The sequence below is a fragment of the Narcine bancroftii genome, chromosome 8 (assembly GCF_036971445.1).
Source record: "Narcine bancroftii isolate sNarBan1 chromosome 8, sNarBan1.hap1, whole genome shotgun sequence".
NCBI classification, from domain to species: Eukaryota; Metazoa; Chordata; class Chondrichthyes; order Torpediniformes; family Narcinidae; genus Narcine; species Narcine bancroftii.
Window position 1 is genome coordinate 46,091,196 of NC_091476.1, and position 26,999 is coordinate 46,118,194.

A 26,999-nucleotide genomic window follows, 5' to 3' on the forward strand; every position below is an offset into this window, starting at 1 on the left:
AAACTTTGCAGCACTCCCTCTTTCACAAATATATCGTGCCTTGGTTAACAAGTTCAATACTGCATCCAGTAATATAAATGTGGTCTCACCAAAGCTCGTTATAATTGGTGCATGACATATTTGCTGCAGAATTTGCAAGCTAACAGCTTGCTTTTTCATGTTTGCTTTCAGTGCCTGGTGTGCAAGACACCCAGGTTCCAAAAATTATTCGCAACCGTAACTCCCGATTCCATTCAGTTTGTATTAGTTGCAAATTTTAAAAATACGACATTTGGTTTCTCATCCAAACCTTTGATGTGTATTGTGACTAGTGGTGGTGAAGCACTGGTTTTTAATTTAGCAACTTTTCACTGTCTGTTACCCCAAGAAAGTCGAGCAGTTTTCAGTCTGTGTGTTTTATCTATAAGCACATGTGCTTTAATTTTGTTTCCTCCTTTTTGTTTGACTTTCCAGAATTTCCAGGGAGCCTGTTCCATGAAGACAACCAAGTATCTGCTAATCGCTCAACTATTGTATTGATTCCCATTAGAAATTCCTGTTGCTGACAAAAAGATACCTGCTTACATTTTGGCTACACTCATCTTTTCTTTTTCAAATTTGTTTCCAGTAATTTGTTAGATTTCATATTTCAGAAGACAATTTATTGACACTTGGGCATGTTTGGGACATTTGGATTTCTTAAAAGGAAATCTGGTTTTTATTTGAATTGATCAGTCAGCTGCAAGATCTTACAGTGGTTGTCAGTCATTTCCCGGCCTGTTTGAGGAGTATAATCCCAGCAGAAATCTCATCCTTTCCATGTTACAGAAGCTGAAAGCCTCTACTTTCTCCACTCCTGCTTGTATTTTCAGATTTCCGGAATTATTTCTTTCAAATGAGACTAATTACAAATGAGAGAGGTGAGGCAGTTATGTTTTTGAATTGTGGCTCTCTATGTTTATTTTGAACTCTGCTAGTATCACATTTAATAAATTCCAGAGACATGATTCCAGGGTGTATCAGCATCAAGTTGCACGAGCTCAAGGATTGGAGTAACTGAACTGCTCAGCGACCTTCCTTGAGGCCCAGCTGTACGTAATAAGCATACGTTTTCTGACTGTATTTTCTAATCTCCCTCTCCATATTTTTAAAAATTTTATTACCTTTCTTATTTAATTTCAGACAGGAAAAGAAATCAGATTAATCAAATGTATGTGTTTTCATTTTTAGTCCAAGTTCTCCTCCTGGCTTCCTGATGTGTAGGACAGGGGTAAAAGGCATGGTGCTGTCTGAGGCTCAGCCTAACAGCAGACATCTTAATCATGCCCAGCCTTGCGTACTTCACTCTCCCCTGAGTCTCCATCATTGCCTGTAATCTGATCCTAAGCAGGCTTGTTAGTTCAGAATGTTTAAAAATACTCCTTTCAAACATTTTTATTGCAGGAAACAGTATTAGCAAAGCTTAACTTTTGAAAGCTGATGATCACTATATTATTTTCATTTTGTAATTTTAAGATCCAAACTCTAATGCATGGAAAAATTATTTGCTGCCAAAAATGTCACAGTGATGGACTCCCTTGTCATAGAGTTGTACATTGTGGAAACAGGCGCTGCAGCCCACTGACTTTCCAGTATGTTGACCATCATGGCTCTCCAAACGGACCCCAGTTGCCTGCATTAATTCTTTATCCCTCTCTGCTTTGTTTATTTAAAAAATATCTGGGTATATGCCTTTTAAATGTTACTCTGGCAGCTCATTATAGTTGACCACTACCCTTTGTGTGAAAAATTCACTCAGATCTCCTTTAAACTTCGCTCTCAAGTTTTAGACACATGCCATGGGAAGTAAAACTGGCTATCTATGCTATCCATGCTTCCTATAATTTTATATGCCTCTATCATGTCGCTGTAACTCCAGGAAAAACAGACCTGGTTGATCCAATTTATCTTCTAGCTCAAGCACTACAGACAACATCCTTGTGAATCTTTTCTGAACCCTCTCTAATTCAATCGCATCCTTCCTATAGCACATAGATGTGACTGGTATGAATTGCAATCTAATAGAAAGATTAGGAATGGGAACAGATTTTTGCTCCACAACTGGTTCATGTGCTGATGTATGCTTGATGTATTTTGATGTTTGGTTGCTTATTTTATTTTCATTTATCTGATTTTTTTTTAATGATCTGTGGCATATTTTCAGCCTTTTTAGTTTTCTACTTTCCTTGTACTGGTTGTGAACTTGGCTGCATTATGGAGCCTAAGCATTCTGAAATAAACATTTCAGCTTCTTCAAGTTTATTGTACACAAAACAATAAAAAAAGAGATTTTTTTGCCCTTTAAAGGCATGCAAAGTCACAACTAAACCAGCACTATCAAGACAAAAGTGAAAGAGAAGCAAAAGAATCCCTTCAGAAACATAAATTGTCCGTGGATCCCATATCCATAATTGGATGGCCTTCTGTTCATTCCAGTGGTGAACTGAAGTTCCATGCATCTGAGTCACCCTCCTTAGCCCCTAGTTCAAAACTGCCAAAGCAATTGAGAAGCTAACTGCACCCGAGACCTTGGAAAGTTACTGCGGTCTCCTACCCTGTAGGGTCCTCTCTCAGGCTTTCCCAATGGAAGTGGGGGGAAGGTAGGGCATTTTCCTGCTCTGGTGTTCTGCCCTGATCCGCTGCTTCCTTGGAACCTGGAATTTTTGATGGTCTGCGCAGCTAAGTGCGGTGCAGCCATATTGGGCAAAGACAACCTTGGACATTCAGGTTAAAAAAAAAAACTGCTGCTGGCCCCTTTCTTTAGACATTTTAAACCTCCACAGGTGCACCTGGTGGGCAGTAGGCCCCGGCAGAGGGGCGTTGAAAGTCTGTGACCGCTCCTGGGTTTGCACCAACAGCAGTTGGAGCTGTACCGCCTGCTTGGGCTCAAATCCAGCCTTTCTCTTTCTTACCTGGGGCAGAGCTTGTTGAAGCAGACTCATTCTGGCTGTCTTTGCCTGTAAAGGGTACATTATAGCGAGGGCAGAAAGAACAGCAGCACTAGGGTGTACTTTCTCAGCTTGAGTTTTAGTAGTCGTTTACTCAGCGTGAAATCAGTGTTTCTCACCGAATTGCGTTGTCCTGCAGCTTAACACTTAAGTACAATTTTTTAATGCTGTCAGAGAACATGGATAATTTGAATGCTTGAAAATAGGTTCTCTAATTCTGCTTTGATGTCATTTTCCTCACCTGAATTACTAATTATCGTGATTGCTGCCTAATTTTAAAGTGCTGTGCTATGCACTTTGAATTTGATTTGTGACCTAATGTGCACAATTTCTTTATCTTCTCTCCCCTTGTATTTTCTTGCACTTTTCTTGTTTTCCTGTTTTGTATTCTAACTTTGTAGAGTCTCATATCTGTCCTCGTTCAGCTTCATCTGGTCCTGTGAGTTCCCCCATCAACCCAGCCAGCAAGCCTCTGCGTAGCCGCAGCACTGATCGACAGGATGCAAAGCTGGATGCTGTAGATGGAGGCATGCAGCCAGACAATGTCATGCAGGTCAGTGGAGGAAGAAGGCATTTAGTATCATTTTGTAGATGGTTAATGTTCAAGCTGAAAAGAGAAAGTATCCATTGCTCTTCATTAAACTTTTGAATTGCTGAAGAAATATTACTGAATATTATAGAACATTTCAGGCCTGCTTAACATAAAAGCCACGTACAATAAACTTCCGATGTTTGAGAACCACACCAATCATGTGATTGCAAGGCACGCCCACTTAAACTACCATTGTGACCAGCGGCTCATGTGATTTCTGTCTCAGCCAATAAACTGTATATGCTGTTGTACAGGATGACCCCGGAACTTCCACATAAAATGTTGGTTCTGAGCAATACCCTTTGTTTAAGATGATCTCCAATTCTGGCACTTACCACTGGCCAGTGGATGCTGTTCAAATGAAATCACAATATTTTAATAACAAATTGTCATATAAAGATTTAAATTTTATTTGGATATTTTAAAATCAACCACTGTCAGCTCCTGTAACAGGCCATTTAAAGCCTGTACAGAGCTGAAAACAGGGGCCAGGGGAATGGACCCCGCTGAGGTCTGCTGAAACTTCATAAATAATTAATGAAGCATGCACAAGGTTGCATCAGAGCCAGCAGGAAGATGGCAGTGGTGTTTTGACTTCGTCGTTAAGATGAGAATTTTAGACCCTTTTTAAAGTGAAAATTTTGTTTTGGGTCGTCCTATACAATATATGGTATTTAACCAACCAATTTTCCCCTGCAACCGCTGCAACCGTGTCTGCCTGTCCCGCATCGGACTTGTCAGCCACAAACGAGCCTGCAGCTGACGTGGACTTTTTACCCCCTCCATAAATCTTCGTCCGCGAAGCCAAGCCAAAGAAGACATGATACATGAAAGAGCCACATGTGGCTCATGAGCCGCAGTTTGCCCATCCCTGCTTTAGGGTCTATTTAAAATTAAATTCAGTTGGTATTAAACTGAGCCATTGAAATGCGAGGATTAATTTATGCATTCCCCTTTGCAAGTCCACAATGGGATCTTGTGATATCTGTCGGAGAAGGCAAAGTAGTTTATTTTAATATTTCAATACAGTGGTGTCAGCCTGGAATGGACTTAAGTCAGTGTTGCCTGCCAAACCATGCCTATGTCCAATTCCATCCAGACCTGTGATATTTCTGTACAAAGCTCAGAGTAATAATGTGTACTGTTCTGGTCACCACAATGCAGGAAGGATGTGGGAGCAATAGAGCAGAAGAGATTTAGCAGGGTGTTGCTTGGAATGGAGGCCTATAGATAAAGGAGAGATAGATAGGTTGGGGCTATTCTCACTGGAATCCAAGAAACCAAGGGCGGGCAAGGATGACGTGGAGTGAGAGGGCCAGTTTCTGTGCTGTATGATTCGATGAAATGTTACTATCATTGTCAGTACCAACATTACAAGACCAAAAATGCGATGATGGTTGTTTTGTCTACACTGAATTCTGTTAATCAAAGTAGAGCTGTGGATACCATTTGCACTCTTTCCCTCTTCCTTTGGGTACAATTAAATAGAGATATTGCTGAACGTTGTCAGGTGGCCATTTCATTCACTTATCCAGCTGGTTTTACTAGTTCTACTTTGTGAAAGGGCCCATGAAGAATGTCAAGAAAGCAGGAATGAACTTAAACAGAGAATCAGGAGGGATAAGGGGGGACATGGAATGTCTTTGGTGAGTAGGATTAAGGAGAACCCCAAGGCATTATAAATGGATCGAAAACAGGAGGGTAGCTAGGGTAGAACCACTTATAAAACATAGAATATTGCAGCACAGTACAGGGCCTTCTCCCCACAATGTTATGCTGACCTATGTAAACCTACTCTGCAACTATCTCACTCAAGGATCAAGGATGGAACCCAGTGGAAGAGGCAATATACTAAATGAGTACTTTGCAATGGTATTCACCAAGGAGAAGGACATGGAGGGAAGTAGATCAGGAATGGGTATGCTAATAATCCAGGGCATGTTGGACATCAATAAAGAAAGTCTTATGAAGAATATTAAGGTGGATAAGTCTCCAGGGCCTGATGGGATCTATCCCAAGGTATCGAAAGAGGTAAGAGAAGAGATTGCTGGGATGATAGAAAATTTTGGATCCTCTTTTCCACAAGCAATGACTGGAGAGGAGCTAAGAAGGGCAGTGGGACAAACAGGAAATTGTAGGTTAGTGTACCTTGCATCAATAATAAGGAAATTATTGTGATCAAGGTCTAATTTTATCTGAAATGATTCTCAGCATAACTTTGTGGAGGAATTATGCCTGACAAATTTGGTTATATTTTTGGAGAAAATGATAAAAGCCCTTTTCACACTGGCTAACGTAAATTGGCTGTTCAATGAACCAGTTAAAGAAGCTGTTTTTGCCATTCACACTGGACCACTGTTAACCGACTCTCTGCGTCCTTTCACACTCACCACCAGGCATCCCCAGGGAGAGAGGCGCCTATCCTCCATCGGTGACCTCTGAGTGACGCATCCACTAATTATGATTTTTATATTTAAACAAAATTAATCTTGCCTAATTATAACATAATTAAGCATTATGTACAGCACAGTATGAACCCTTTAGCCCCTGTTGTTGGCCTGACATATAAACCTTTTAGAAATTTATAAAGGACCATGGGAAAGTGGTAACAGCAATAAAACACAGGCGCACAATTTATAAAATCTGGAAAAGTCACAGAGAGAGAGAATGAGCACGTGAGTGGGAGAAAAAAAGATTGAGAACCACTAGGTTAAAGGATTAGGTTCAAGATCAATGCGTAATATTGTTGACAAAACACAAAAAAATCTCCCTCCAATAAGCTCAACAATATCAAAACATGTGTATCAAGGTTGCTTCCCTGTTGTTACATCTGTCACATCATTGGGGATTTAGATCCAGAAATATATGGGATCATTTGTCTTTAGTCATGCAAGTCCAATGTACAACCTCGAATTGGGGGTCCTTCTGTAGGATAACCTAAAAAGTTAACCACTCGGTTGGACTGGCAGTAAAGAGGTGTTAATGAGGCTCTATGAGGCATTGGTGAGACTTCATTTGGAGTAGTGTGTGGTTTTGGGCCCCTTATCTTAGAAGGGATGTACTGATGTTGGAGAGAGTCCAGAGAAAATTTACCAGGATGATTCCTAGAATGCAAGGGCTAACATATGAGGAATGTTTAAAGGCTCTTGGACTGTATTTGTTGGAGTATAGAAGAATGAGAGGGGATCTTATAGAGACATTTTGAATGCTGAAAGGATTGGACAGAGTCGATGCGAATAAGATGGGTGAATCCAGGACAAGAAGGCACAGTCTTAGAAGCTACCCTTTTAAAACAGATGAGAAATTTCTTTAGCCAGAGGGGTCATGAATTTGTAGAAAACTGAAGAGACCAGATCATTGGGAGAATTTAAGAGGGAGATTGATAGGTATCTAATTAGTCAAGGTATCAAGGGATATGGGGAAAAGGCTGGAATTTGGAACTAGTCATGAGCTTAGCATGGATTTGTGGAGCAGACTCGATGGGCCGAATGACCTGCTTATCTTGTGATCGCTGTCTCTCTCTGTGACTTTTCCATGGTCTTTATAAATTGTGCACCTATGTGTTTTGTTCCTGCTCCCACTTTCCCATGGTCTTTTATAAATTTATAATTATGTTATAATTGGGCATGATTAATTTTGTTTAAATATAAGATCATAAAACATTTATCATAATTTAATAAATTGAAAACAAAGTTTACACCTTTTAATCTTTTGTTTCCTTCACGTTCCTGCACTGACACAAAAATGTCATCAATGAGTCACTACTTTGGCCCTGGATAGTAGTCCATGTCCTTTTCACAATGGGCTAATGGGCACGCAGGTGTCAGATGACCCCGGGGAATGAATCACCCTACCAAGGTGGTCCATCGCTGGGGTGCTTGACGCCTGCGTGCCGATTCATGAGTGTTCACACTGATCTTTTAACCAGTATATTGGCCATTAATTACCAGCATAAGGTGCCATTGTGAAAGGGGCTATAGATAATTGAAGTTAGGGCAGTGGATGCTGTCTATATTTGACCTGAGTGAAGCTTTAGACAGGGTTCTGCATGATAGCTAAGCAGGAAGAATAGGTTCCTGGCATCCTCAGAGACCTGCCAGATTAGATTCAAAACTGGCTATTTCAGAGAGGATCAAGGGTCATAGTGGAAGGGTGTTATTCACAATGGAGGACTGTGACCAGTAGTGTTTTGCAAGATCAGTAGTCCTTGTTGTTTGTGATCTACATAACTAATCTGGATGAAAAGGTAAATCGACTGTTTATTAAGTTAACAACTGAAGTTGTTGATGGCGAGAAAGGTTGTGGAAGGGAAACAATAGAGATCAGTCGGAGATTTGGGCAGAAAAACAGCAGGTGGTGTTTAATTGGGAGAAATGTGAGGTGTTGCACTTTGGGAAGTGAGGCGAAACGTAAGGGAAATGTATCCAGTAAGTCGCAGGACCCTAAGAGCATTGATGTGCAGAGGGATCTTAGGGTGCATAGCTCCTTGAAAGCGTCAACACAAGTGCATAAGATGGTAATGAAAACATACAGCATGCTTGTCTACATCAATCAGGGCTTTGAGAGTAAAAATAAAGAAGTTATTTCCAGCTGTACAAAACTTTGGTTAAGCCACATTTAGAGTATTCTGTGCAATTCTGGTTGTCACATTACAGGAAAGATGTGGAGACATTGGAGAGAATGCAGAAGAGGTTCACCAGAACATTTCTTGGATTATTGGCTGCAAGAAGGAGGTGGACAAACTTGGGTTGTTTTCTCTAGAGCAGGGGTGTCAAACTCAAATTCACGGAGGGCCAAAATTAAAAACTTGGACTAAGTCGAGGGCCGAACTAAATACTTATTGAAAATTTTCAACAACATCTACATGTTTTCTCTTCTTTCAACATATGTAATGTTAAACTTTAGGATATAACTTTAGGAGGATAATGTTACAGGTCAGGAGTAGGTAGCTCAAGTTCACCCTTTGCTTGACCTGAGGTAAACATATTTGGTCCCTGTGGAGATGTAGTCAGCATTCACAGGCTGTGTCCATTTTGGCCTGCATCTGGACTCAGCATTTCCTGCTCACTCCTCAGGCTCTAGGCCTCTATTCACCCTCGACCCACCATCCCTCTACCTGACCAGTCCTTTACCCAACCTCTACTCACCCCTCACTCCACTCGCTCTGCCTCTATCCACCCCATCCTATACACGCCCCTCTACTGCCTCTCCCCTCAACCTGTTCCAACCTCTACCCGTCTCTCACCCTCTAATCACCCCTCCCCTACTCGCCCTGCCCCTCCCCTTTTGCCTCTTCCCTATCCACCCCTCCTTCTACTCATCCCTCCCTCTAACTGCCCCTCGCACCACCATAACTTCCCCTGCCCATTACTCCTCACCTACACCCTCTGCCCACCCCTGCTTACCCACCCATTCAGGCCCAGCGCGCTGCCGATCAGCCTTTGCGGACAGCCATCATCTCTCTCTTCACATGCAGGGCCGAACCAGCCGTCCCTGGTGTCCGCGCGGGTGCATGCACTGAAGGCCGTGGCGACCGGGAGAAGTGCGCTCGCGCTGTGGAAGGGCCGTCCAGTGCCAGTCGCGCGGGGCTCGCGCTGCCCGGGGGCTGTGCGCAGCCTGCCATGCCCGTCGCGCTGACAGGAAATCACAGGCGCTCGCCCATCCACTGCACCGCTCGACAGGTGGGAGAAGTGACTGGTTGTGCGGGGAGCCTTCCAACTGGCTTGCCAGCTGATGACATCGACAGACTTCTCATGTTACAATTTCTCGTGTTACAATGGGAAAGGATGTTCAATGAAGGGGGAGGATGGTGGGGGTGACATTACCAAAAAACAGTATCGGCTCTCGCTGCAGGGTGGGCCACCTCTAATACATTTTTGAAATGATCTTGCGGGCCAAATATAATTATATTGTGGGCCAAATTTGGCCCGCGGGCCAGAGTTTGAAATGTGTGCTCTAGAGTGTCGGCGGCTGATGGGTGATCTGATAGAAGCTTATGAAATGATGAGAGCCATTCACAGGGTGAACAGTCATTGTCTTTCCCGAGAATGGAAATGTCAAATACAAGTGGATGTAGATCCAAGGTGAGAGGGACAAGTTCAGAGGAGATTTGTGAGGTTGGTAGGTGTCTGGAACACACAACCAGGTGAGGTCCTGGAAGTAGATCCAACAGTGGCGTTTAGACAGATGTGAGCAGACAGGGAATGGAGAGATTCAAACCATTGGAATGGCGGAGCAGATACAATGGGTTGAATGGCCTACTTCTGCTCCAATATTTTGTGGTCTCATGTTCAGACTGATGGGATTAATTTAAATTGGCATCGTAATCAGCACAGACATGGTGGGTTAAAAGGCCCGTTCCTGTGCTGTACAGTTCCATGGTCTAAGCATTGCATTCCACTATAATCTGGGCAATCTCGGGGTCTGTCAGAGCAAACTTCTGTAAGAGGGCATCATGCCCAGGCTACACACCCACTAGGCTCAGAGTATGAGCAGTTTTCAACATCCCTTCTCCTGTCCCAGCCAAGATGTTCAAAGGGCTTTACTCAGCCTTCCTGCTTGTAGTGGCTGGGTGTCTGGATAAGGTAGCGAGTGAATGAAGGGTTAGAGCTTCCCTAACAAGGGTACATGCCAGAGGTGATGGGCAGTGAAAGTGAGTCACAGGCCAGGGTGGAGGGGGATGTCACAGGCTGGAGGTGGTGGGGTGATGGGTTGGAGGGGGGAGGAAGATATGGCAAGCTAGACAGGGAAAACAAGGTCACAGACTGGGTCAGCAGCTGGAGGGGTAGGTGGCAGTTTTAAGATAAGTATGGATAAGGATAAATCTGGTCCTTAACCTGAGATTCTAAATTGAAGAAAGGCCAATTTTGAAGAAATGTGAAAGGATCTCGAAAGCGTGAATTGAGCTAGGTTATTTCTGGCAAGTGCTCAGTAAGTGGGAGGCTTTCGAAGGAAAAATTTTGAATGCATCATTTGTATGTTCTTCTAAAGATTAAAGGCAAAGTTAACAGGCATAAGGAATGTTGGTTTTCAAGGGATATTGGGGATCCGGTTAAGAAGAGAAATGTGTAAAGGCAGCAACGTGCAAACAAGGGACTTGAGAAGTATAAAAAATGCAGGAAAAAACGAGAGGGAAATCATAAGGGCTAAAAGAAGACGTGAGGTTGCTTTGGCAAATAAGATGAAGGAAAATCATAGCTCTACAGGTATATTAAGAGCAAAAGGATAGTAAGGGACAAAATTGGTCAACTTTGTTTGGGACCAGAAGAGATGGGGGAGATTTTAAAAGTGTTTTTGCATCTGTATTTCCTCAGGGAACTGGCACAGTCTAGTGAAGTGAGGCAAACAAGCCATGAGGGTATGAAACCTATACAGATTAAAGAGGAAGAGGAGCTTGTTGTCTTAAAGCAAATAAAGGTGGATAAATCCCCAGGGCCCGATAAGGACCTTGAGTGAGGCTAGTGCAGAAATTGTAGAAGCCCCAGCAGATCTATTTAACATTTCCTTAAATGTAAACATTTTCACCATGGGTGAGGTACTGAAGGATTAGAGGGTGACCCTAGCATCAATAGTAGATATGTTATTGGAAGGTGCTCTAAAAGATCAGATATACAAGGATAGGATAGGCAGGGACTGTTTGGATAGGCAAGACCTGATTAGGGATAGTCAAAATGGCTTTGCGCACATTAAATCACATTTAACCAATCAAGGTCACTTTTTTTTTCAAGGAAAGTTGATGAAGGAAAGGCCAAGGGTATTGTCTACATGGACTTAAGTAAGGTCTTTGACAAGGCCCCATGTGAGTCAGAAAGTTTCAGTCACTCAGTATTCATGATGTGGTAGTAAATTGGATTAGACATTGGCCTTGTGGGAAAAGCCAGAGAGTGATGGTAGATGATTGCCTCTTAGACTGGAGGTCTGTGACTAGTGGTGTGCCTCATGGATCAGTGCCAGGTCCATTGTTGTTTGTTATCTATCAATGATCTGGATGATAATGTAGTAAATTAGGTCAGCAAGTTTGCAGATGAGTTAAAGATTGGGGGTGTAGTGGACAGTGAGGAAGGATTTCAAAGCTTGCAGAGGGATCTGGACAAACTGGAAAATGGGCTGCAAAATGGCAGATGGAACTTAAATGCAATGCAGACAAGTGTGAGATGTGGCATTTTGGAGAACAAATCAATGGAGGACTTGTACAGTAATCAGTAGAACGGAGTGAGGTAAATACGGATGGAAAGGAAGCTTTTGGCACATTGGCTTTTGTAAATTTTTTAGAATAAGGGTTGGTAAAGTTGTAAGACATTGTTGAGACAAAATTTGGAGTTTCGTGCACAGTTTTTGACACCTAACTACAGGAAAGATATCAATAAAATTGAAGGAATGCAGAGAAGGTTTGCTAGGATGTTGCTGGGACTTGAACTGAGTTATAGGGAAAGATTAAACAGGTTAGAACTTTATTCCCTGGAATGTAGAAGAATGAGAGGAGATTTGATAGAGATATACAAAATTATGAGGGGTATAAATCGAGTTAATCCAAGTCGGCTTTTTCCACTGAGGTTTGGTGAGAAGCACACCAGATGATATGGGTTAAAGGTGAAAGGGGAGAACTTTAGGGAGAATTTCTTCATACTGAGTGTGGTGGGAGTGTGGAACTAGCTGTCAGTAGATGAGGGGAATGCAGGCTCAATTGTAACATTTAATGAAAAATTTGAACAGGTAAATGGATGGGATGGTTATAGAGAGAAGTGGTCTGGGTCTAGGCAGAATAATAGTTCAAGTCAAATTTATTGCCATCCAATTGAACAAGTTCAATCCGACAAAACAGCATCTTCCGATTCTCAGTGCAAAACATGCAGACACACAACCAGACATAAAACACATACAGATAACAATACATATGCAGGGCAAGTATTTCATCTATACAAATAAATAAATACTGTTTTGTACATATGAGAGTCTTGGATAGACTAGAAAGGCCAAAGGGCCTGTTTTCTGTGCTGTAATGTCTTTTGGTTCTGTGGCTGGACTAACAGGCAAGAAATTGGCATCTGTTGAGTTGGGATTCTTAATTCAGAGTGCATGGAGTGAAGCTGATAGTATGGATTGGTTTGGAATGGGAGTCGTTTATAAGATACTGAGGGGTGATATTTTTTTATACAGGAAAAGAAGCAAATCAAAGAAAGGCGCCCTTCATCTCCTGCTTTGACAGCAAGCCGTCGACGGTCTCCCTCTCCAAATATAGCAAAGAGACCCCCATCGCCATCAAACACGGGCACCAGGAGACCCCCTTCGCCATCGAACACAGGCACCAGGAGACCCCCTTCGCCATCGAACACGGGCACCAGGAGACCCCCTTCGCCGTCGAACACGGGCACCAGGAGACCCCCTTCGCCGTCAAACACGGGCACCAGGAGACTCCCTTCGCCATCGAACACTGGCACCAAGAGACCCCCTTCGCCATCAAACATGGGCACCAAGAGACCCCTGTCGCCATCGAACACAGGCACTAAGAGACCCCCTTCACCATCGAACACGGGCACCAAGAGACCCCCTTCGCCATCGAACACGGGCACCAAGAGACCCCCTTCTCCATCGAACACGGGCACCAGGAGACCCCCTTCACCCTCGAACATGGGCACCAAGAGACCCCCATCACCATCGGGAACAGTGAAGCGATCAATTTCACCATCAACGGTCAAGTAAATATTCTGCATTTTAATAAATTATTTGTCTCTTTATAAATACCTGTACATTATTTTGTTCTCTGGATATAATGATAATGAGTTTATTGTCATGTACGTTGTACTATGTACAAATTCTTTCTTGCTGCAGCCAAACAGTAAAGAAAGTACACAATAATAAACATTAAATTAAGAGATATTAAATACAATGTAGTAATTGGAATCTAGTTGGTAAACTAGAGTTAAGGTACCATTAATTCTTAGTCCCAGACCCAAAATCAGATGTGACCACATCATTTGCGGTGAGACCCAATGGAGGTTGATGAACAATACTCATTACCTATTGGACTCTGAAAGAATTTGCAAACCTCATGTAACTCACTTTTTCCACCTGCATCGGAGCTGACCAGTCCAGTCTCTGCTACCATAGATAAACAAGAACATCTGCAGATGCTAGGGTCGAGTGCAGTGCACCAAATTGCTGAAGCTCAACAGATCATGCAGCATCTGCAGGAAGTAACTGGCATCTACCTTGCAGCTCTCCTGAAGGAGAACTCCGGCCAGAAATGTTGGTTACCTTTTGCTTCCTATGGATGCTGTATTAGCTGCTGAGTTTCTCCATCTCTTTTGTGGTCTGCACACTGCTTGCACAGCCTGACCTGCCCAGTCCTGTCCCTGACCTCCAGGTTTCCATTTCATAGCTTTTAACTTCCTTTGTACTTTCACTCCCTAATTTTCCTAATTTCATACTGCCTACCCTATCAAGATTCCAATATCTGCAGTTTTTGTGTTTCTCATACATATGTCCAAATGAACATTTTAGTCATTGTACTGTTGCCACTGGCAGCTTGTTCCAGATATGGTCTACTCTGAGAGGAAAATGTCCCTCACATCTCTCTCCTGAAAATTTCCCCTCACCTTAAGCCAACACCTTCTTGCCTAGAATCAGAAATAAATTGAATATCCCTTTACTTATCTACATCCTTCATGATTTTATAAAATTCTTTAATGCCACCCATATGCCTCCTATGTTCAAGAGAATGAAGACCCAGCCTATCCATATGCTCCCTATAACTCAAACCCTCCACTTCTGACAACACCCTCTCTAAAGCATCTACATCCTTTCTGTATAAACATGACTAGAACTGAACCCAATACTCTGTGGGTGGGTAGTGATTTGTGAATTCTACAAGGATGAATTTCCATTACCCAAAGGGCTGTAAGTTATGGACCACCTGCAATCCAAATGTGCCCTAAATAATGTTTTATACAGCTGCAAGTGGCTTCCTAACTTTTGTACATAATGCTCCATCTCATGAAAGCCAACATGTATACCTTCTTTACCACTCTATTAATTTGTGTTGTCACTTTCAGGGACTTACACCAAGATGCCTCTGTCCATCATTGCTTTTAAAGATCATGCCATTTGCTGTATATTTTCTTTTGCTTTTATTCTCCAAAATGCAGCATCTCACATTTGTCTAGATTGAACTTTATCTTCCATTTTTATGCCCATATTTCCAACTGAACTATACCTTGCTGTATTCTTTGACAACCTTCCTCAGTATTCACAACTCCAATTTTTTGAGTCATCTGCAAACTTCCTAATCATCCACCTACATTTTCATCCACATTTTTATATGTATATATGGCTATTTCCCAACATACATCTGAGTTCTGTTCTGACCGACCAGACCTATCTCGAAATGGACATATGTTGGAAGTATGTTAACATGACACGTAGAAGTCATAAACCAAGTCATTTTCAATTCTAAATCAAGCGTCTTCCTCGGCTTCTTGCCAGATCTATCAGCAGGGGGATAGGTTTTTCCTCTTGCTCACCATCTTCTTTGGTGAGTTTACCGAATGGCAACTGAGAGATGGTCACTACCATATGCATACAGCCATTATTTTTGGTCATATGTACAATGCATAGGTCATAAGTCAGGAAGAGACTGTATTACAAACAACAGAAGTCCTAGCACTGATCTGGTGGAACACCACTGGTCAGAAACCTCAAGTCAGAGAAATACCTCTCTAACGCTCCCCTCTGTCTTCTCTAGTCAAACTAATTTTGTATTCAACGTAACTCACTGGATCCCATCTGATTTATCAGCTGGACCAGCATACCAAGTGGGACCTTGTCTAATGCTTTACTGAAGTCTGTGTAGACAACATCCACTGTCCCACCCTAATCAATGTTCTTTATTGCTTTCTCAGAAAACTTTTTCACCATTCTTCCTATTCTCACTGGATTTTAATCTTGTTTTCTCTCTATCTCAATTCTATTGAAGGGTCCTCAACGTGAAATGCTATCTGTTTTTCGATAAATACTGTGTGACCTGCTCAGCATTTTCTATTTTTAGTTTAGATTTCCAATGTCTGCAGATTTTTTGTTTTAATTTTCAGAAAATGACAAGTTAGGTTAAAAATTACTCGGGTATTGGCAATAAGGCTGTGTATGCAGTGGTATTCCACAGGGTCAATGCTGGGTGCCTTGCTTGCAGATTTGGTAGTGCAAGGGAAGAGGTTGGCAGATGAAATCAAAATTGGCCACGAGGATGAGAAAGCTATCTTTAATGGAGACAGATTAGATTTAATTGTAATTTATAATGTTTTATAATGCTTAGATGGGATGAGAAGAAGACAATTTTCCTCAGCAGAGAGACTGTGAATTAAATTATTAGAGTGGGGTAGGTGCAAATTATTATCACCAAGAGTATTAAGGGGAGCCAGAGCTCAGCCTACCAGTCGTAAGGACCCTCAGCATTGAAAAGAAATCTTCAAAGGCTCCTTTGGTATAGCTGGAAGCAGGAATGTTTGGAGGAGTAGAAAAAGCTGCCATTCTGGCAAGGATGGGCTGAATGTTACCCATGTTACATCAGTGTGTTTGATTCTAAACTGCAAATCGTTTTGGAAATGCTGTTGTTCAATTGTAATTTTATTCAATAGTGTATAGATGATAGTGACACTTTATGAATGTTAAGGACTTTTTTTTTAAATCTTTATTGACCTTGGATTTTTATTTGAATGTTAGATCAAGTCCAAAGAACCGTCCTCCTTCTCCCAGCATGTTTAAGCAGAACCTTCCATCTCCTTCATCTGTCCATAAGCCTGTACCTGTTCACCAACTCGCTGCTGCTTCCAACAGTGCAACAACAACCAAAAAGAAAACAGAGAAGGAAGGAAAACTAAAGCAGAAATTGGAAGTTACCAGTGCAGAAAAAGAGTCCTCATCCAGCAAATCCAAAGATTCTGAGCAGAAACCAGGTACAGGGGAATAGATGAGATGCAACAGATTGAACCTTTCAAAATAAAATTTAAGGCAATGCCTTGTATACCGCCTTTGGTTCACTCATGGGAATCCCAAAGGAGTCAAACCGCAGTATATTCTGAGTGGCATTGTAGACCAAGAGGATGGTCACCAGAAGCTTGGGTTATAGGGGGTGGGGGGAGATATGGGAGGAGGGGAAATAGACAATAAGTAAATGGGTAGGAATCATTCCGGTAAACATCTTCTGGACTATTTCCAATGTCAGCTCATCGATTCTAAGATACGGGGCCCAAAATTGCTCACAATACTCCAAATGTCTGACCAACTCCTTAAAGAACCTCAGCATTTCATCTTTGCTTTTATATTCTACTCCTCTAGAAATAAATGCTAACATGCTTCCTCACTATTAACTAAACCTGTAAGTTAGACCTCTGAATTCTCTCCCATTTTGTAAATACACTCCTTCTTTGTTCCTTCTTCCAATCTTGTTTAGCAGCCTCTTCTGCAGCACCTTGTCAAAGGCCTTCTGAAAACCCAAGTGAACAATATCCATTGAATCTCCTTTGTTTATCCTGTTTGTTACTTCATCTGGCTCCATTTACCTGTTTGTTCACCATAACCCATAATTCCCCTACTATTCAAAATTCTTACCTTAATTGTGTCTTAAATAAATTCAATGAGGCTGACTCTACCACTACATTTGACAGAGAATTCCACAGATTCACTACTTTCTGGGAGAAGCAGTTCATCTGTCTTAATCCTATTTCCCTGAATCTTGATGCTTTGTTCCTTAGTTCTAGTCTCACCTGCCAAATAACCTTCCTGCTATTAATCTATTCCTTTCTTAATAGTACATATCTTGATAAGATTTCCCCCTCATCCTTCAGCAAATTTCAATGAGTATTTGATCCCCTCATTTCTGAATGTTGATCCTCCTCTGTCTTGCCTCCAAAGCCAATATATCCTTTCTCAAGTAAAGGCCAGATTTGCATACATACTCAAGTTGCAGCCTCACCAGTACTCTGTGCAGTTGCAGTATAGCCTTGAGACACAGGAGACTACAAATTGTGCAATCTGAAGCTGAACACACTCTTCTGGAGCAAATCAACACCCAAAGCAGAATTAGTGGGAGAAAAAGAATGGTCGATGTTTCGAACCAAAGCTCTTCATTGAGATCCTGCTGCCTGACTTTGCTGAATGTGATGGAACAATTTCTGTGCAGATGGTCTCATTAATTTTTTTTTTGAATTTCAGTGGTAGGGAAGTTCTTGCAAAGAATTCTGAGAGATTAGGTAAATCCACACTGGAATGTTTGGAGTTGATCAGGAGTAGTTTGTTGATGGGAGATCCTGACACTGATTATTTCATTGATTTTTTTTAAACAAAATATAGGAAAGTGGGTGAGATTTGTTCTAATGGACGATAGGGACTTCACTAAAGCCTTTTCACATGGTCCTTTGGAGAAAGGTGGTCCAAAAGGTTGATGTCCAGGCCAAGTTGGCAAATCAACACTAGATGGATAAATCATCTGATTCCATTTTACAGATCAGGGTATATGGTCCTAAAATTGAATTATAATCCATCTTGGTGAGCTGCATGCCTGGATCAAATTAACATTGGAGGTGCAAAATTCAAATTACAGGGTGAGAATGGCTAGACTGGGATTGTTTTTGGAACAGTGGAGGCTGACGGGTGATTAACAGATTTAATATGATACCTGGATTGAATGATCAGAAATATCTATTTTTTTGAGCAGCGTTCAATAACCAGGTAAGGTAGAAAGGTAAGAGGGAGCAATGGGTTCTGAGACGCTGTCAATAAAGACAAACGTCACGACATTTGAAAGATGTTTGGGTGAACACTACCATCAACTGCAGTATTCTCAGCAGGAGCTGGGAAGGGGATCAGCCTGAAAGCTCTTCCTTAACCATCTTATGATCAACCTGGCTTGTCCTGCTGGTTATTCTGTGCACCACATAGAGCTGGAACATTTCCTCAGGTCATCAGGGAGCTTTCAGCTGAACCATAAAACAATACAGCACAGTAACAGGCCCTTTGGCCCTTCTTGCCTGTGCCAAGCTTTTTTGGCATGTCCCACTGAACTGGGTCCGGACCATACCCCTCCCATCCATGTACACGTCCAAATGTTTCATAAATGTTAAAATTGAGTCTGCATTTATTTACCAATTCAGCTGGCAGTTTGTTCCATACTCCCACCACTCTGTGAAGTTCCTCCTAATTGTCCTCTTAAACATTTCCCCTTTCACCCTTAACCCATATCCTCTAGTTTATATCTCACCTAACCTCAAGTCAAATCTCCCCTCATTCTTCTACATTCCAGGGAATAAAGTCCAAACCTGTCCAACTTTTCCCTGTAACTCAGTTTTTCAAGTTCCACCAACATCCTAGTAAATCTCCTCTGCACTTTTTAAATCTTATTGATATCCTTCCTTAGGTGTCCAAAACTTCACACAATACTCCAAATTTGGCCTCAGCAGTGACTTACACAACTTCACCATAACTCCGATACTCATACTTTGATTTATGAACTCCAAAGGGCCAAAAACTTTCTTAGCAAACCTATCTACTTGTGATACCATTTTCAGAGAAATGTGTATCTGTATTCCCACTCTGTTCCACCATACTTATCAGTGCCCTACCATTTACCGTGTATGTCCTATATTTGTTTATCCTTCCAAAATGCAGCACCTCACATTTGCTTGCATTAAATTCCATTTGCCATTTTGTATCCCATTTTCCAACTAGTCCAGATCCCTTTGCAAGCTTTGAAAGCCTTCCTTATTGTCCACTATACCTTCAATCTTTGTCTCATCTGTAAACTTGTTGATCTAGTTTACCACATTATATTTCAGATATTGTTCTAGATAATAAACAACGATGGGTCCATGAGGCACACCGCTAATCACAGGCCTCCAGTCTGAGGGGTAATCATCCACCACTACTCTCTGGCTTTTCCTACAAAGCCAATTTACTACCTCATCATGAAAACCAAACAGCTGAACATTCCTGACTAACCACTCATGTGGGTCATTGTCAAAGACCATACAGACAATATCCACATTTTTCCTTCATTAACTTCCCTGCTAACCTCCTTTTAAAAAATTGACCTTTATTGGTTAAATGTGACCTACCATGTGCAAAGCCATGTTGACTATCCCTAATCAATCCCTGTCTATCCTGTCCTTGTATATCTGATTTCTCAGAACACCTTCCAATAACTTACCACTACTGATGGCAGGCACACCAATCCTCCAGCACCTTACCCATGTTAAATACATCTGCCGGGGCTCCTACAATTTCTGCACTAGCCTCCCTCAAGGTCTAGGGGGTTACCTCTGTGAGGTCCTGGGGATTTATCCACTTTTATTTGCTTTAAGACAGCAAGCACCTCCTCCTCTTTAATTTGTATAGTTTCATGGCTTCGCTGCTTGTTGCCTCACTTCCCAATACTCTGTGCCAGATTCCAGAGTAAATATGGATGCAAAAAACTGATTTAAGGTCTCCCCCATCTCTTTTGGCTGCATAAATAGCCCAACTGTTCTGATCTTCAAGAGGACTAATTTTGCTCTTCATATACCTTTAGAAGCCCTTAGGATTTTCTCTTACCTTGTCTGCCAAAGCAAGGTCATGTCTTTAAGTCCTCCTGATTTCTTTTAGGTTTTTTCTTGCATTTATATACTCCTCAAGTACCTTACTTGTTCCTTGTTGCCTATACCTGCTGTACATCTCTCTCTTTGTAACCAGATCTCCAATATCCCTCTAAAGCCAAGGTTCCTTCTTCCTGATAACTTTGCCTTTTTATCTTGACAGGAGCATGCCAGCTTTGTTCTCCCAGAGTTTCACCTTTGAAAGCCTCCCACTTACCAAGCACATCCTTGCCAGTAAACAATCTGTTCCAATCCAAGCTTTCTGGATCCTTTCTCATTTTTCTAAAAATTGCCCTTTCTCCGATTTAGAATCTCAACCCAAGAACCAAACCATAATTATCTTGAAACTAATGGCGTTATGATCACTGGACCCAGTGTTCCCTTACTCTCCCCTATGTGCTTTCTGTTCTATTTGCACACATTATATTTCCATCACCTGTCCTGTCTCGTTCCCTAATAGGAGATTCATTAGATGGTAGCTCTCTGTAGTTGGTAACTTATATACAGTATATTGATTTATAAAACTTTCCTAAACTCATTTGACAAACTCTCACCCATCCAACCCAATCAATGGAAAGTTAAAATCACCTGCTATCACAACTTTGTTTTCTCCGGCTGTCTGCTATCTCTCTGCAGATTTGCACCTCCGATTGTTGCTGCATTAATGTGGTTATACCTTTCCCATAACCTCAGCTCCACACAGATAGCCTCAGTAGATGAGCCCTGTAGATTGTCCTTACTGAGCACAGCTGTGACATTTTCCCTGATTAACAATGCTACTTCTCATCCTTTCATCCCTCCAGCTCTACTGCACCTGAAACATGGAACCTGGTAACACTGAACTGCCAGTCCTGCCCCTCCTGTAAACCATTTTCACTACTGGCTCATCTGCATTGAAACAGACTCACCTCGCACAGCCTTTTTATTCCATTCTTGTGTGTAGTATAACATCTTTTTTCACCCCCTTCCACTATCTGCTTTGGCACTCTGGTTCCCAATCCCCTGTGAATCTAATTTAAACCCACCAGAGCAGCACTAGCAAACCTTCCCACTAGGATATTAGTCTTTCTCCAGTTTAGATGCAAGCTGTCACACCTATACAGATCCCACCTTCCCTGGAAGAGAGCCCAGTGATCCAGAAATCTGAAGCCCTCCCTCCACCATCTCTTTAGCCACATATTAAGCTGCATTATCCTCTTAGTTCACTAGCACGTGGGATGGATAATAATCCTGAGATCATAATCCTAATGGTCCTGCCCTCAACCTCGTGACTAATTCCCTGAGATCTCTTTGCAGAACTTAATCATTCTTTTTAATAGAGATGCTTCAATAAAGTAAGTTGGAAGAACCTGTGAGAAAATAATGGGCCTGCCAAACAAAATTTGGATCAAATGGGCATAGTGCAGTGGTTCCCAAGGACTGGACAGCATTCAACTTTCCTATAATTTTAGTTGTTGAAGTGTTAATTGCACAGCAGGCTGAAGATGAAATCGGCCCATGAATTATTCGGAGTCCTGCATCTGGTCAACAGTGAGATAGAACAGCAAGGTTTGCAGATGCTAGTTTTGCTAAGATCAGTGGCAGTGTTCATCCTTTTTCAGACTTTCCTTATTGTTCAAGCTGAACAGAAAAGGAAGTGAAACACCATTAGGTAGGTGGTGAGTTGTATTGAGCTTGTTACTTCAGTGGCCCTAATATGTCTGGTTGTATTTAGAGCATCTTTTCAGTCATCGCCCTGTGAATTGGATGATAAAGCATTATCCTTCCAGCAGTTGGCACGTAGCAGTTTTTGAGGTGTGGATACATTTGCTCAAATTGCTCACTTTGTGATTATATTGGAACCTGTGCACTACACAAGCCTGTGTGTATAGTGTAACAAAGACTCACAGGTCACTTTTACTGAAGCAAACTCTAGTTGTTGCTGGAAATCTGAAATAAGATTAGAAACTGCAGGTAATTCTCAGCATCTAAGTTCATTTCGAAACATGAAAGTCTGCAAAAATGCTGTGATTGTAGTAAGGAACAGGGATGCTGGAGGAACTCAGCCAGTCTCGCAGCATCCATAGACGGTAAAGAGGCAAGACCAGCTGAGTTCCTGCAGATTTCTGTGGGTAATTCTCAGCAGCCCAGCAAAGTTTTGGAGCAGTATTTATTTTGGTTGCAGGGAGCCCACTCAACATTAAAGATGTTTAATCAATTAAAGTAACACATCAAATAGGTTCCGTAGAGAGTTCTCTCCTAGAAATAACTCACCATTAATGTACACTTACCGTGAACTCATTGTGTAGTGATGAATATTCAGAAACAATCTAATTCAAGCCTACCTTGATCAAGTATTTGGTATACCCTTTGGTATTCTGAGTGAAATTCCTAGGGACCAGTTTTTAGAGCCACACAGTTCCAGAACAGCAGCATGGGTCAGGCAAACAACTCTTGGACATGAATGGAAATTTCTTCTCCAAGGATATTGTAAACAAGATTGGGGAAAAGGAGAAATGTGATTACAGCATGAAATCATGCAAAATGAAAGGGGGTTGTCACATTCTGCCTCCAGTAGTACTTTGAACTAACCAATTGGATCTACTCCCTACTCTTTCCAGCGTTAATAGATTTTTGTGTTCCAGTATTTGGAAAGTTTCTGTTGAATCTGCTTCCATTGCCCTTGCTGTGAATCCATTTCAAATCACAACTTGCTCTGTTAAATTTTTTTTTCAACTTGTGGTTCTCTTCTCTGGCCCTGCTCAGCTTTGAGTAGGTTTAAGTAGTGGAACACATTCCAATCTCCTGTACTGAAATCTCAGATGACCATATTTTGCATTTCTTTCTTCCAATCCAATAAGGTTACCACATCAGTTGATAGGGTGGTTAAAAAGACATATGGTATGTTGGGGCATTCATTAGTTAGGGGGTTAAGTTCAAGTACCAAGAGGTGACATCACAGTTCCATAAAACTCTGGTCAGACCACGCTTGGAGTATTGCATTCAGTTCTGGTTGCCTCATTGCAGAAAGGATCTGAAGTTTTAGATGAGGTGCAGAGAAGATTTACCAGGATTTTGTCTGGATTGGAGAACAAGTCTTATGAAAAAGGTTCACTTAGCTAGAGCTTTTCTCTTTGAAGAGACAAAGGATGATATAGGTATACATGATTATGAGGGGCATAAATACGGTGGACAGCCAGCACCTTTTCCTGGGGAACAATTGCAAATATCAAAGGACACATGCACAACATGAGTGGAGGAAAGTAAGGGACATGCTAGAGGTAAGTTTATTTACACAGAGTAATGGGTGCCTGGAATGCATTGCTGAGGGTGGTGGTGGAGACTGGTACAATCGGGACCGTTAAAAGCCATGCACATAGATTTAAGAAAGCTAGAGGGTTAGTATGTAACTTAGGGAAGGATTAGGTTGTGATGGAGTAGGTTTATGTAGGTGGACACAGCATCATGAGCTTAAGGGCCTGGACTGTGCTGTAATATTCAGTGCAAGGCTCACTTCTGTGCATTGGTTAATGTGAGGGATCAGTCTAGTCATTCTCCTCAAACATAGTCTCTCCAGCTCTAAACCTAAATCATGGTGTTTCCATTTGCCATACCAGCCATCTTTGCTGGGTTAAAAACCAAATGATAATTTCACTGGCATCGAAGTGCTTTGGGAACTTGAGCTGCCAGGATTCAGGGAAGATGTACTCAATCCCCACTTAGAGTCAAGCACGTGATCTGCTGATATTCAAAGTTCCCCGTCAAGAGATTGACATTTGCAAAATAAACTGATAATTAATGCCCTGAATAGATGATGAGCGGCTTGTCCATTTTACTGATAAAGAGTTGGAGACTGCAGTGAAAGATATTTATTTAAAACTAAAGATGTTGTATTGCAACAGGCTGTGCTATTTTCCTTGTACTAATCATTATCACAAGGTTGCTCGTCCAAATATTTAATTTTAAATATGAATTGAAACAAATGTAAAATCCTCCGAAGGCCAATTTTACATTTATTTTGCTCTCTGAATCCATACTTATACTTATTTCCTCCTTTTCATTCATCTTTGTTCTTCTCTGGATCCTGTGTCGTTCCCCATGCTTAGATTTGCTACTTTTTGGACCACATTAGTTATCTCCTCCTTGGATCTAATATTATCCCTTGTTAACCACTGCTGAGCCACCTTCCTGATTATTTTTGCCCAGACCACTGTTGTAGTTAATCTGTGCATCCTTAAAAGAGGTTAACATTTCAGATTGAAGATCCTTCATCAGAAAAGTTGTGTGACCTGAATGATTTTTTTTAGTCACACAGTAAAACAACTGACACTTGATTTCCAGCCCCCTGCATCTCTCTGTACTTCATTTTCCTATTGATGCTATTACAGGAACCACATCTGCTGAAGAAGCTGCTAAAATCCTGGCTGAGAACAGGCGTCTGGCTCGTGAACAGAAGGAGCGTGAAGAGCAGGAGAGACTGCAGTTAGCAGAGGCTGAAAAGTAAGTTGTACACAAACCACATCCAGAGAGTGATCAAACCTCTCTGTAAGCTCAAGCTTCCTTGCATTGGTAGATGTGCTTTGCATTCATGTCGCAGGTCAGGCACATAGAATTGTTTAATGTGTGTCATAGTTTTAAGTTTGTATTGTAGCGGCAGCTACACCTGCTCCTGCAATAACACACACACAACCAGACGGGTTGACTCAGTGAGCAGACTGGTTTATTGCAGGCTGCTGGGCTGCACTTATACTCCCAGCCCGGACCTGGCTGAGAACCGCGCTGGAGGGTGCTTACGTCACCCAGGCGTCACGTGGTCCCCCAACACAGGCTTCTGAACCCCATGCTGGGAGGAAGGGAAAACGCTCAACGGCGCCATTTTGGCCAGCTGCCCCTCGTGTGGCTTACAAGCGGGGCCGGTTTGCCTACCTAGTGGTGAGCCACCACACAGCCCCCCTAGAACCGGCGCCAATGTCCTTTTTCGCCAGGTGGCCCTGCTTCTTGGGCTGGGCTATGACCACGGGCTCGGTGGGATCGAGTCAGCCTGTCCACGGTAAACAGCTCCTGCCTGCCGCCAAGGTCCAGCGTGAATGTAGAGCGGAACGATGTACAACCCTGTATGGCCCCTCGTACGGTTGCTGCAGAGGTGCCACGGTCGGGCCCCGCTGATCGAAAACGTACTCCACGGAAAGCAGTTCGCCGGGAACCTGAGACGGGAGGGTGCCATGCCTGGGCGGCAGTGGGGGTTTAAACAAGTCCAAGCGTGCCCTGAAGTGAGGAAGTAGTTCGTGCAGCGACCGCTGGGGATTGTGAGGTGCGTTGACGAACTCACCAGGTAGTGCCAGCGGTGCACTGTAGACCAGTTCAGCTGATAACGCCTTCAGATCTTGGGAGTGGAGCGGATCCCCAGGGCACCCAAGGCAGTTCGTACGCCCAGTTGGGACCGGTGATGCGGGCCATGAGTGCCGACTTAAGGTGGTGGTGCAGACGTTCGACCAGCCCATTGGCCTGCGGGTGGTAGGCCATGGTGTGGTGTAGCTGGATCCCCAACCTGTTGGCGAGATGTGCCCAGAGCACAGATGTGAATTGGGCGCCCTGATCACTGGTGAGGTGACCCGGAACGCCGAACCGGACAACCCAACCACGCAACAAGGCTTGGGAGCAGGAATCACTGGAGGCGTCTGGCATTGGGATCGCCTCAGGCCAACGAGTGGTGTGGTCCACCGTCGAAAACAGGTAATAGTTGCCCCAGGAAATGGGTAAGGGCCCGACGATGTCCACATCAATGTGGCTGAACCATTCCCGGACATGCTTGAACGCCTGGTGTGCCTGTGCACCTTGGACGTCTGGCAATGGGTGCATGTTCTGGCCCAGCCCGCGATCTACTTCCGCAGCCCATGCTATACAAACCATTTGGATGTGTCGGAAAACCTGCCTGCGCCACTGCTGGGGAACCACTGGTCGTGGGGTGCCCATGGAAATATCGCACAGGATGGTGCCTTCACCACTCTGAGTCGGGAGGTCTCGGAACTACAGGCCCGTGATGGCAAACTTGAAGGCCCTTGTCTCCTCATCAGACTTCTGGTCCCAGGCAAGCTGGTCGAAGTCAAGGCTGGGTGTCAGCTGTTAGGTCTGCTTTGTTCATGAATGAGTGAGACAAACACCAGACTGAGTCGAAATCAGGGTTCTTTGTTCTTTATTACCGGATTGTAACACTTGCGACTAACAATGTTAGTCGGAGAATGCATTCTGCCGTTATCAGCAAAATGGTGATTTTTTATACCCTTGGATACGTGCTTAGAACATCATCATATCATTACTTGTCCAATGACTAAAACTGTTGCTATCCTTTCCCTGCTAGCTTCCTGCCTCTCAATCCATCAATGTCTCTCTTATCTTGTAAGTACAAGGATGCATTCACATCTTGTTACAGCCCTGCACAGGGTAACTCCTTACACATTCCCATCTCATGATGTTTTACCTTACACAGCGCACAGATGGCCGGTTGCGAGAGTGCATCGGCAACCACATTGTCCTTCCCCGCCTTGTGCCGAATGTCAGTGGTAAACTCCGACACGAAGGAGAGGTGACGCTGCTGGTGGGCTGACCAGGGATCCTTTGCCATCGCAAGTGCCAGGGTGAGGGGTTTGTAGTCGGTGAAGATGGTAAAAGTCCTCCCCTCCAAAAAATAGAGGAAATGCCGCACCACCAGGTACATGCCCAGTAACTCGCAGTCGAAGGCACTACATTTGCATTCCGGCGGGCAAGACAGGCAGCTGAAAAATACCAGCGGCTTCCAATGTCCATTCACCTGCTGCTCCAGGACGGCACTAACGGCTGTGACAG

General features: G+C 42.9%; 1 protein-coding gene across 6 annotated transcripts in view; it reads left to right on the forward strand.

Annotated features, from left to right (window-relative positions):
* The window catches only part of map7d3 (MAP7 domain containing 3), a 140,594-nt gene that overhangs the window by 79,642 nt on the left and 33,953 nt on the right, over positions 1 to 26,999 (forward strand). For 4 of the 6 annotated variants that reach the window (XM_069893563.1, XM_069893560.1, XM_069893564.1 and 1 more), the window contains 4 exons: positions 3,368 to 3,519; positions 12,715 to 13,253; positions 16,273 to 16,505; positions 24,545 to 24,656. In XM_069893563.1, the coding sequence (XP_069749664.1) occupies positions 3,368 to 3,519; positions 12,715 to 13,253; positions 16,273 to 16,505; positions 24,545 to 24,656 (1,036 nt within the window). The remainder of the gene's footprint in view (positions 1 to 3,367; positions 3,520 to 12,714; positions 13,254 to 16,272; positions 16,506 to 24,544; positions 24,657 to 26,999) is intronic. The other 2 variants (XM_069893565.1, XM_069893561.1) reach the window with 2 other exon arrangements.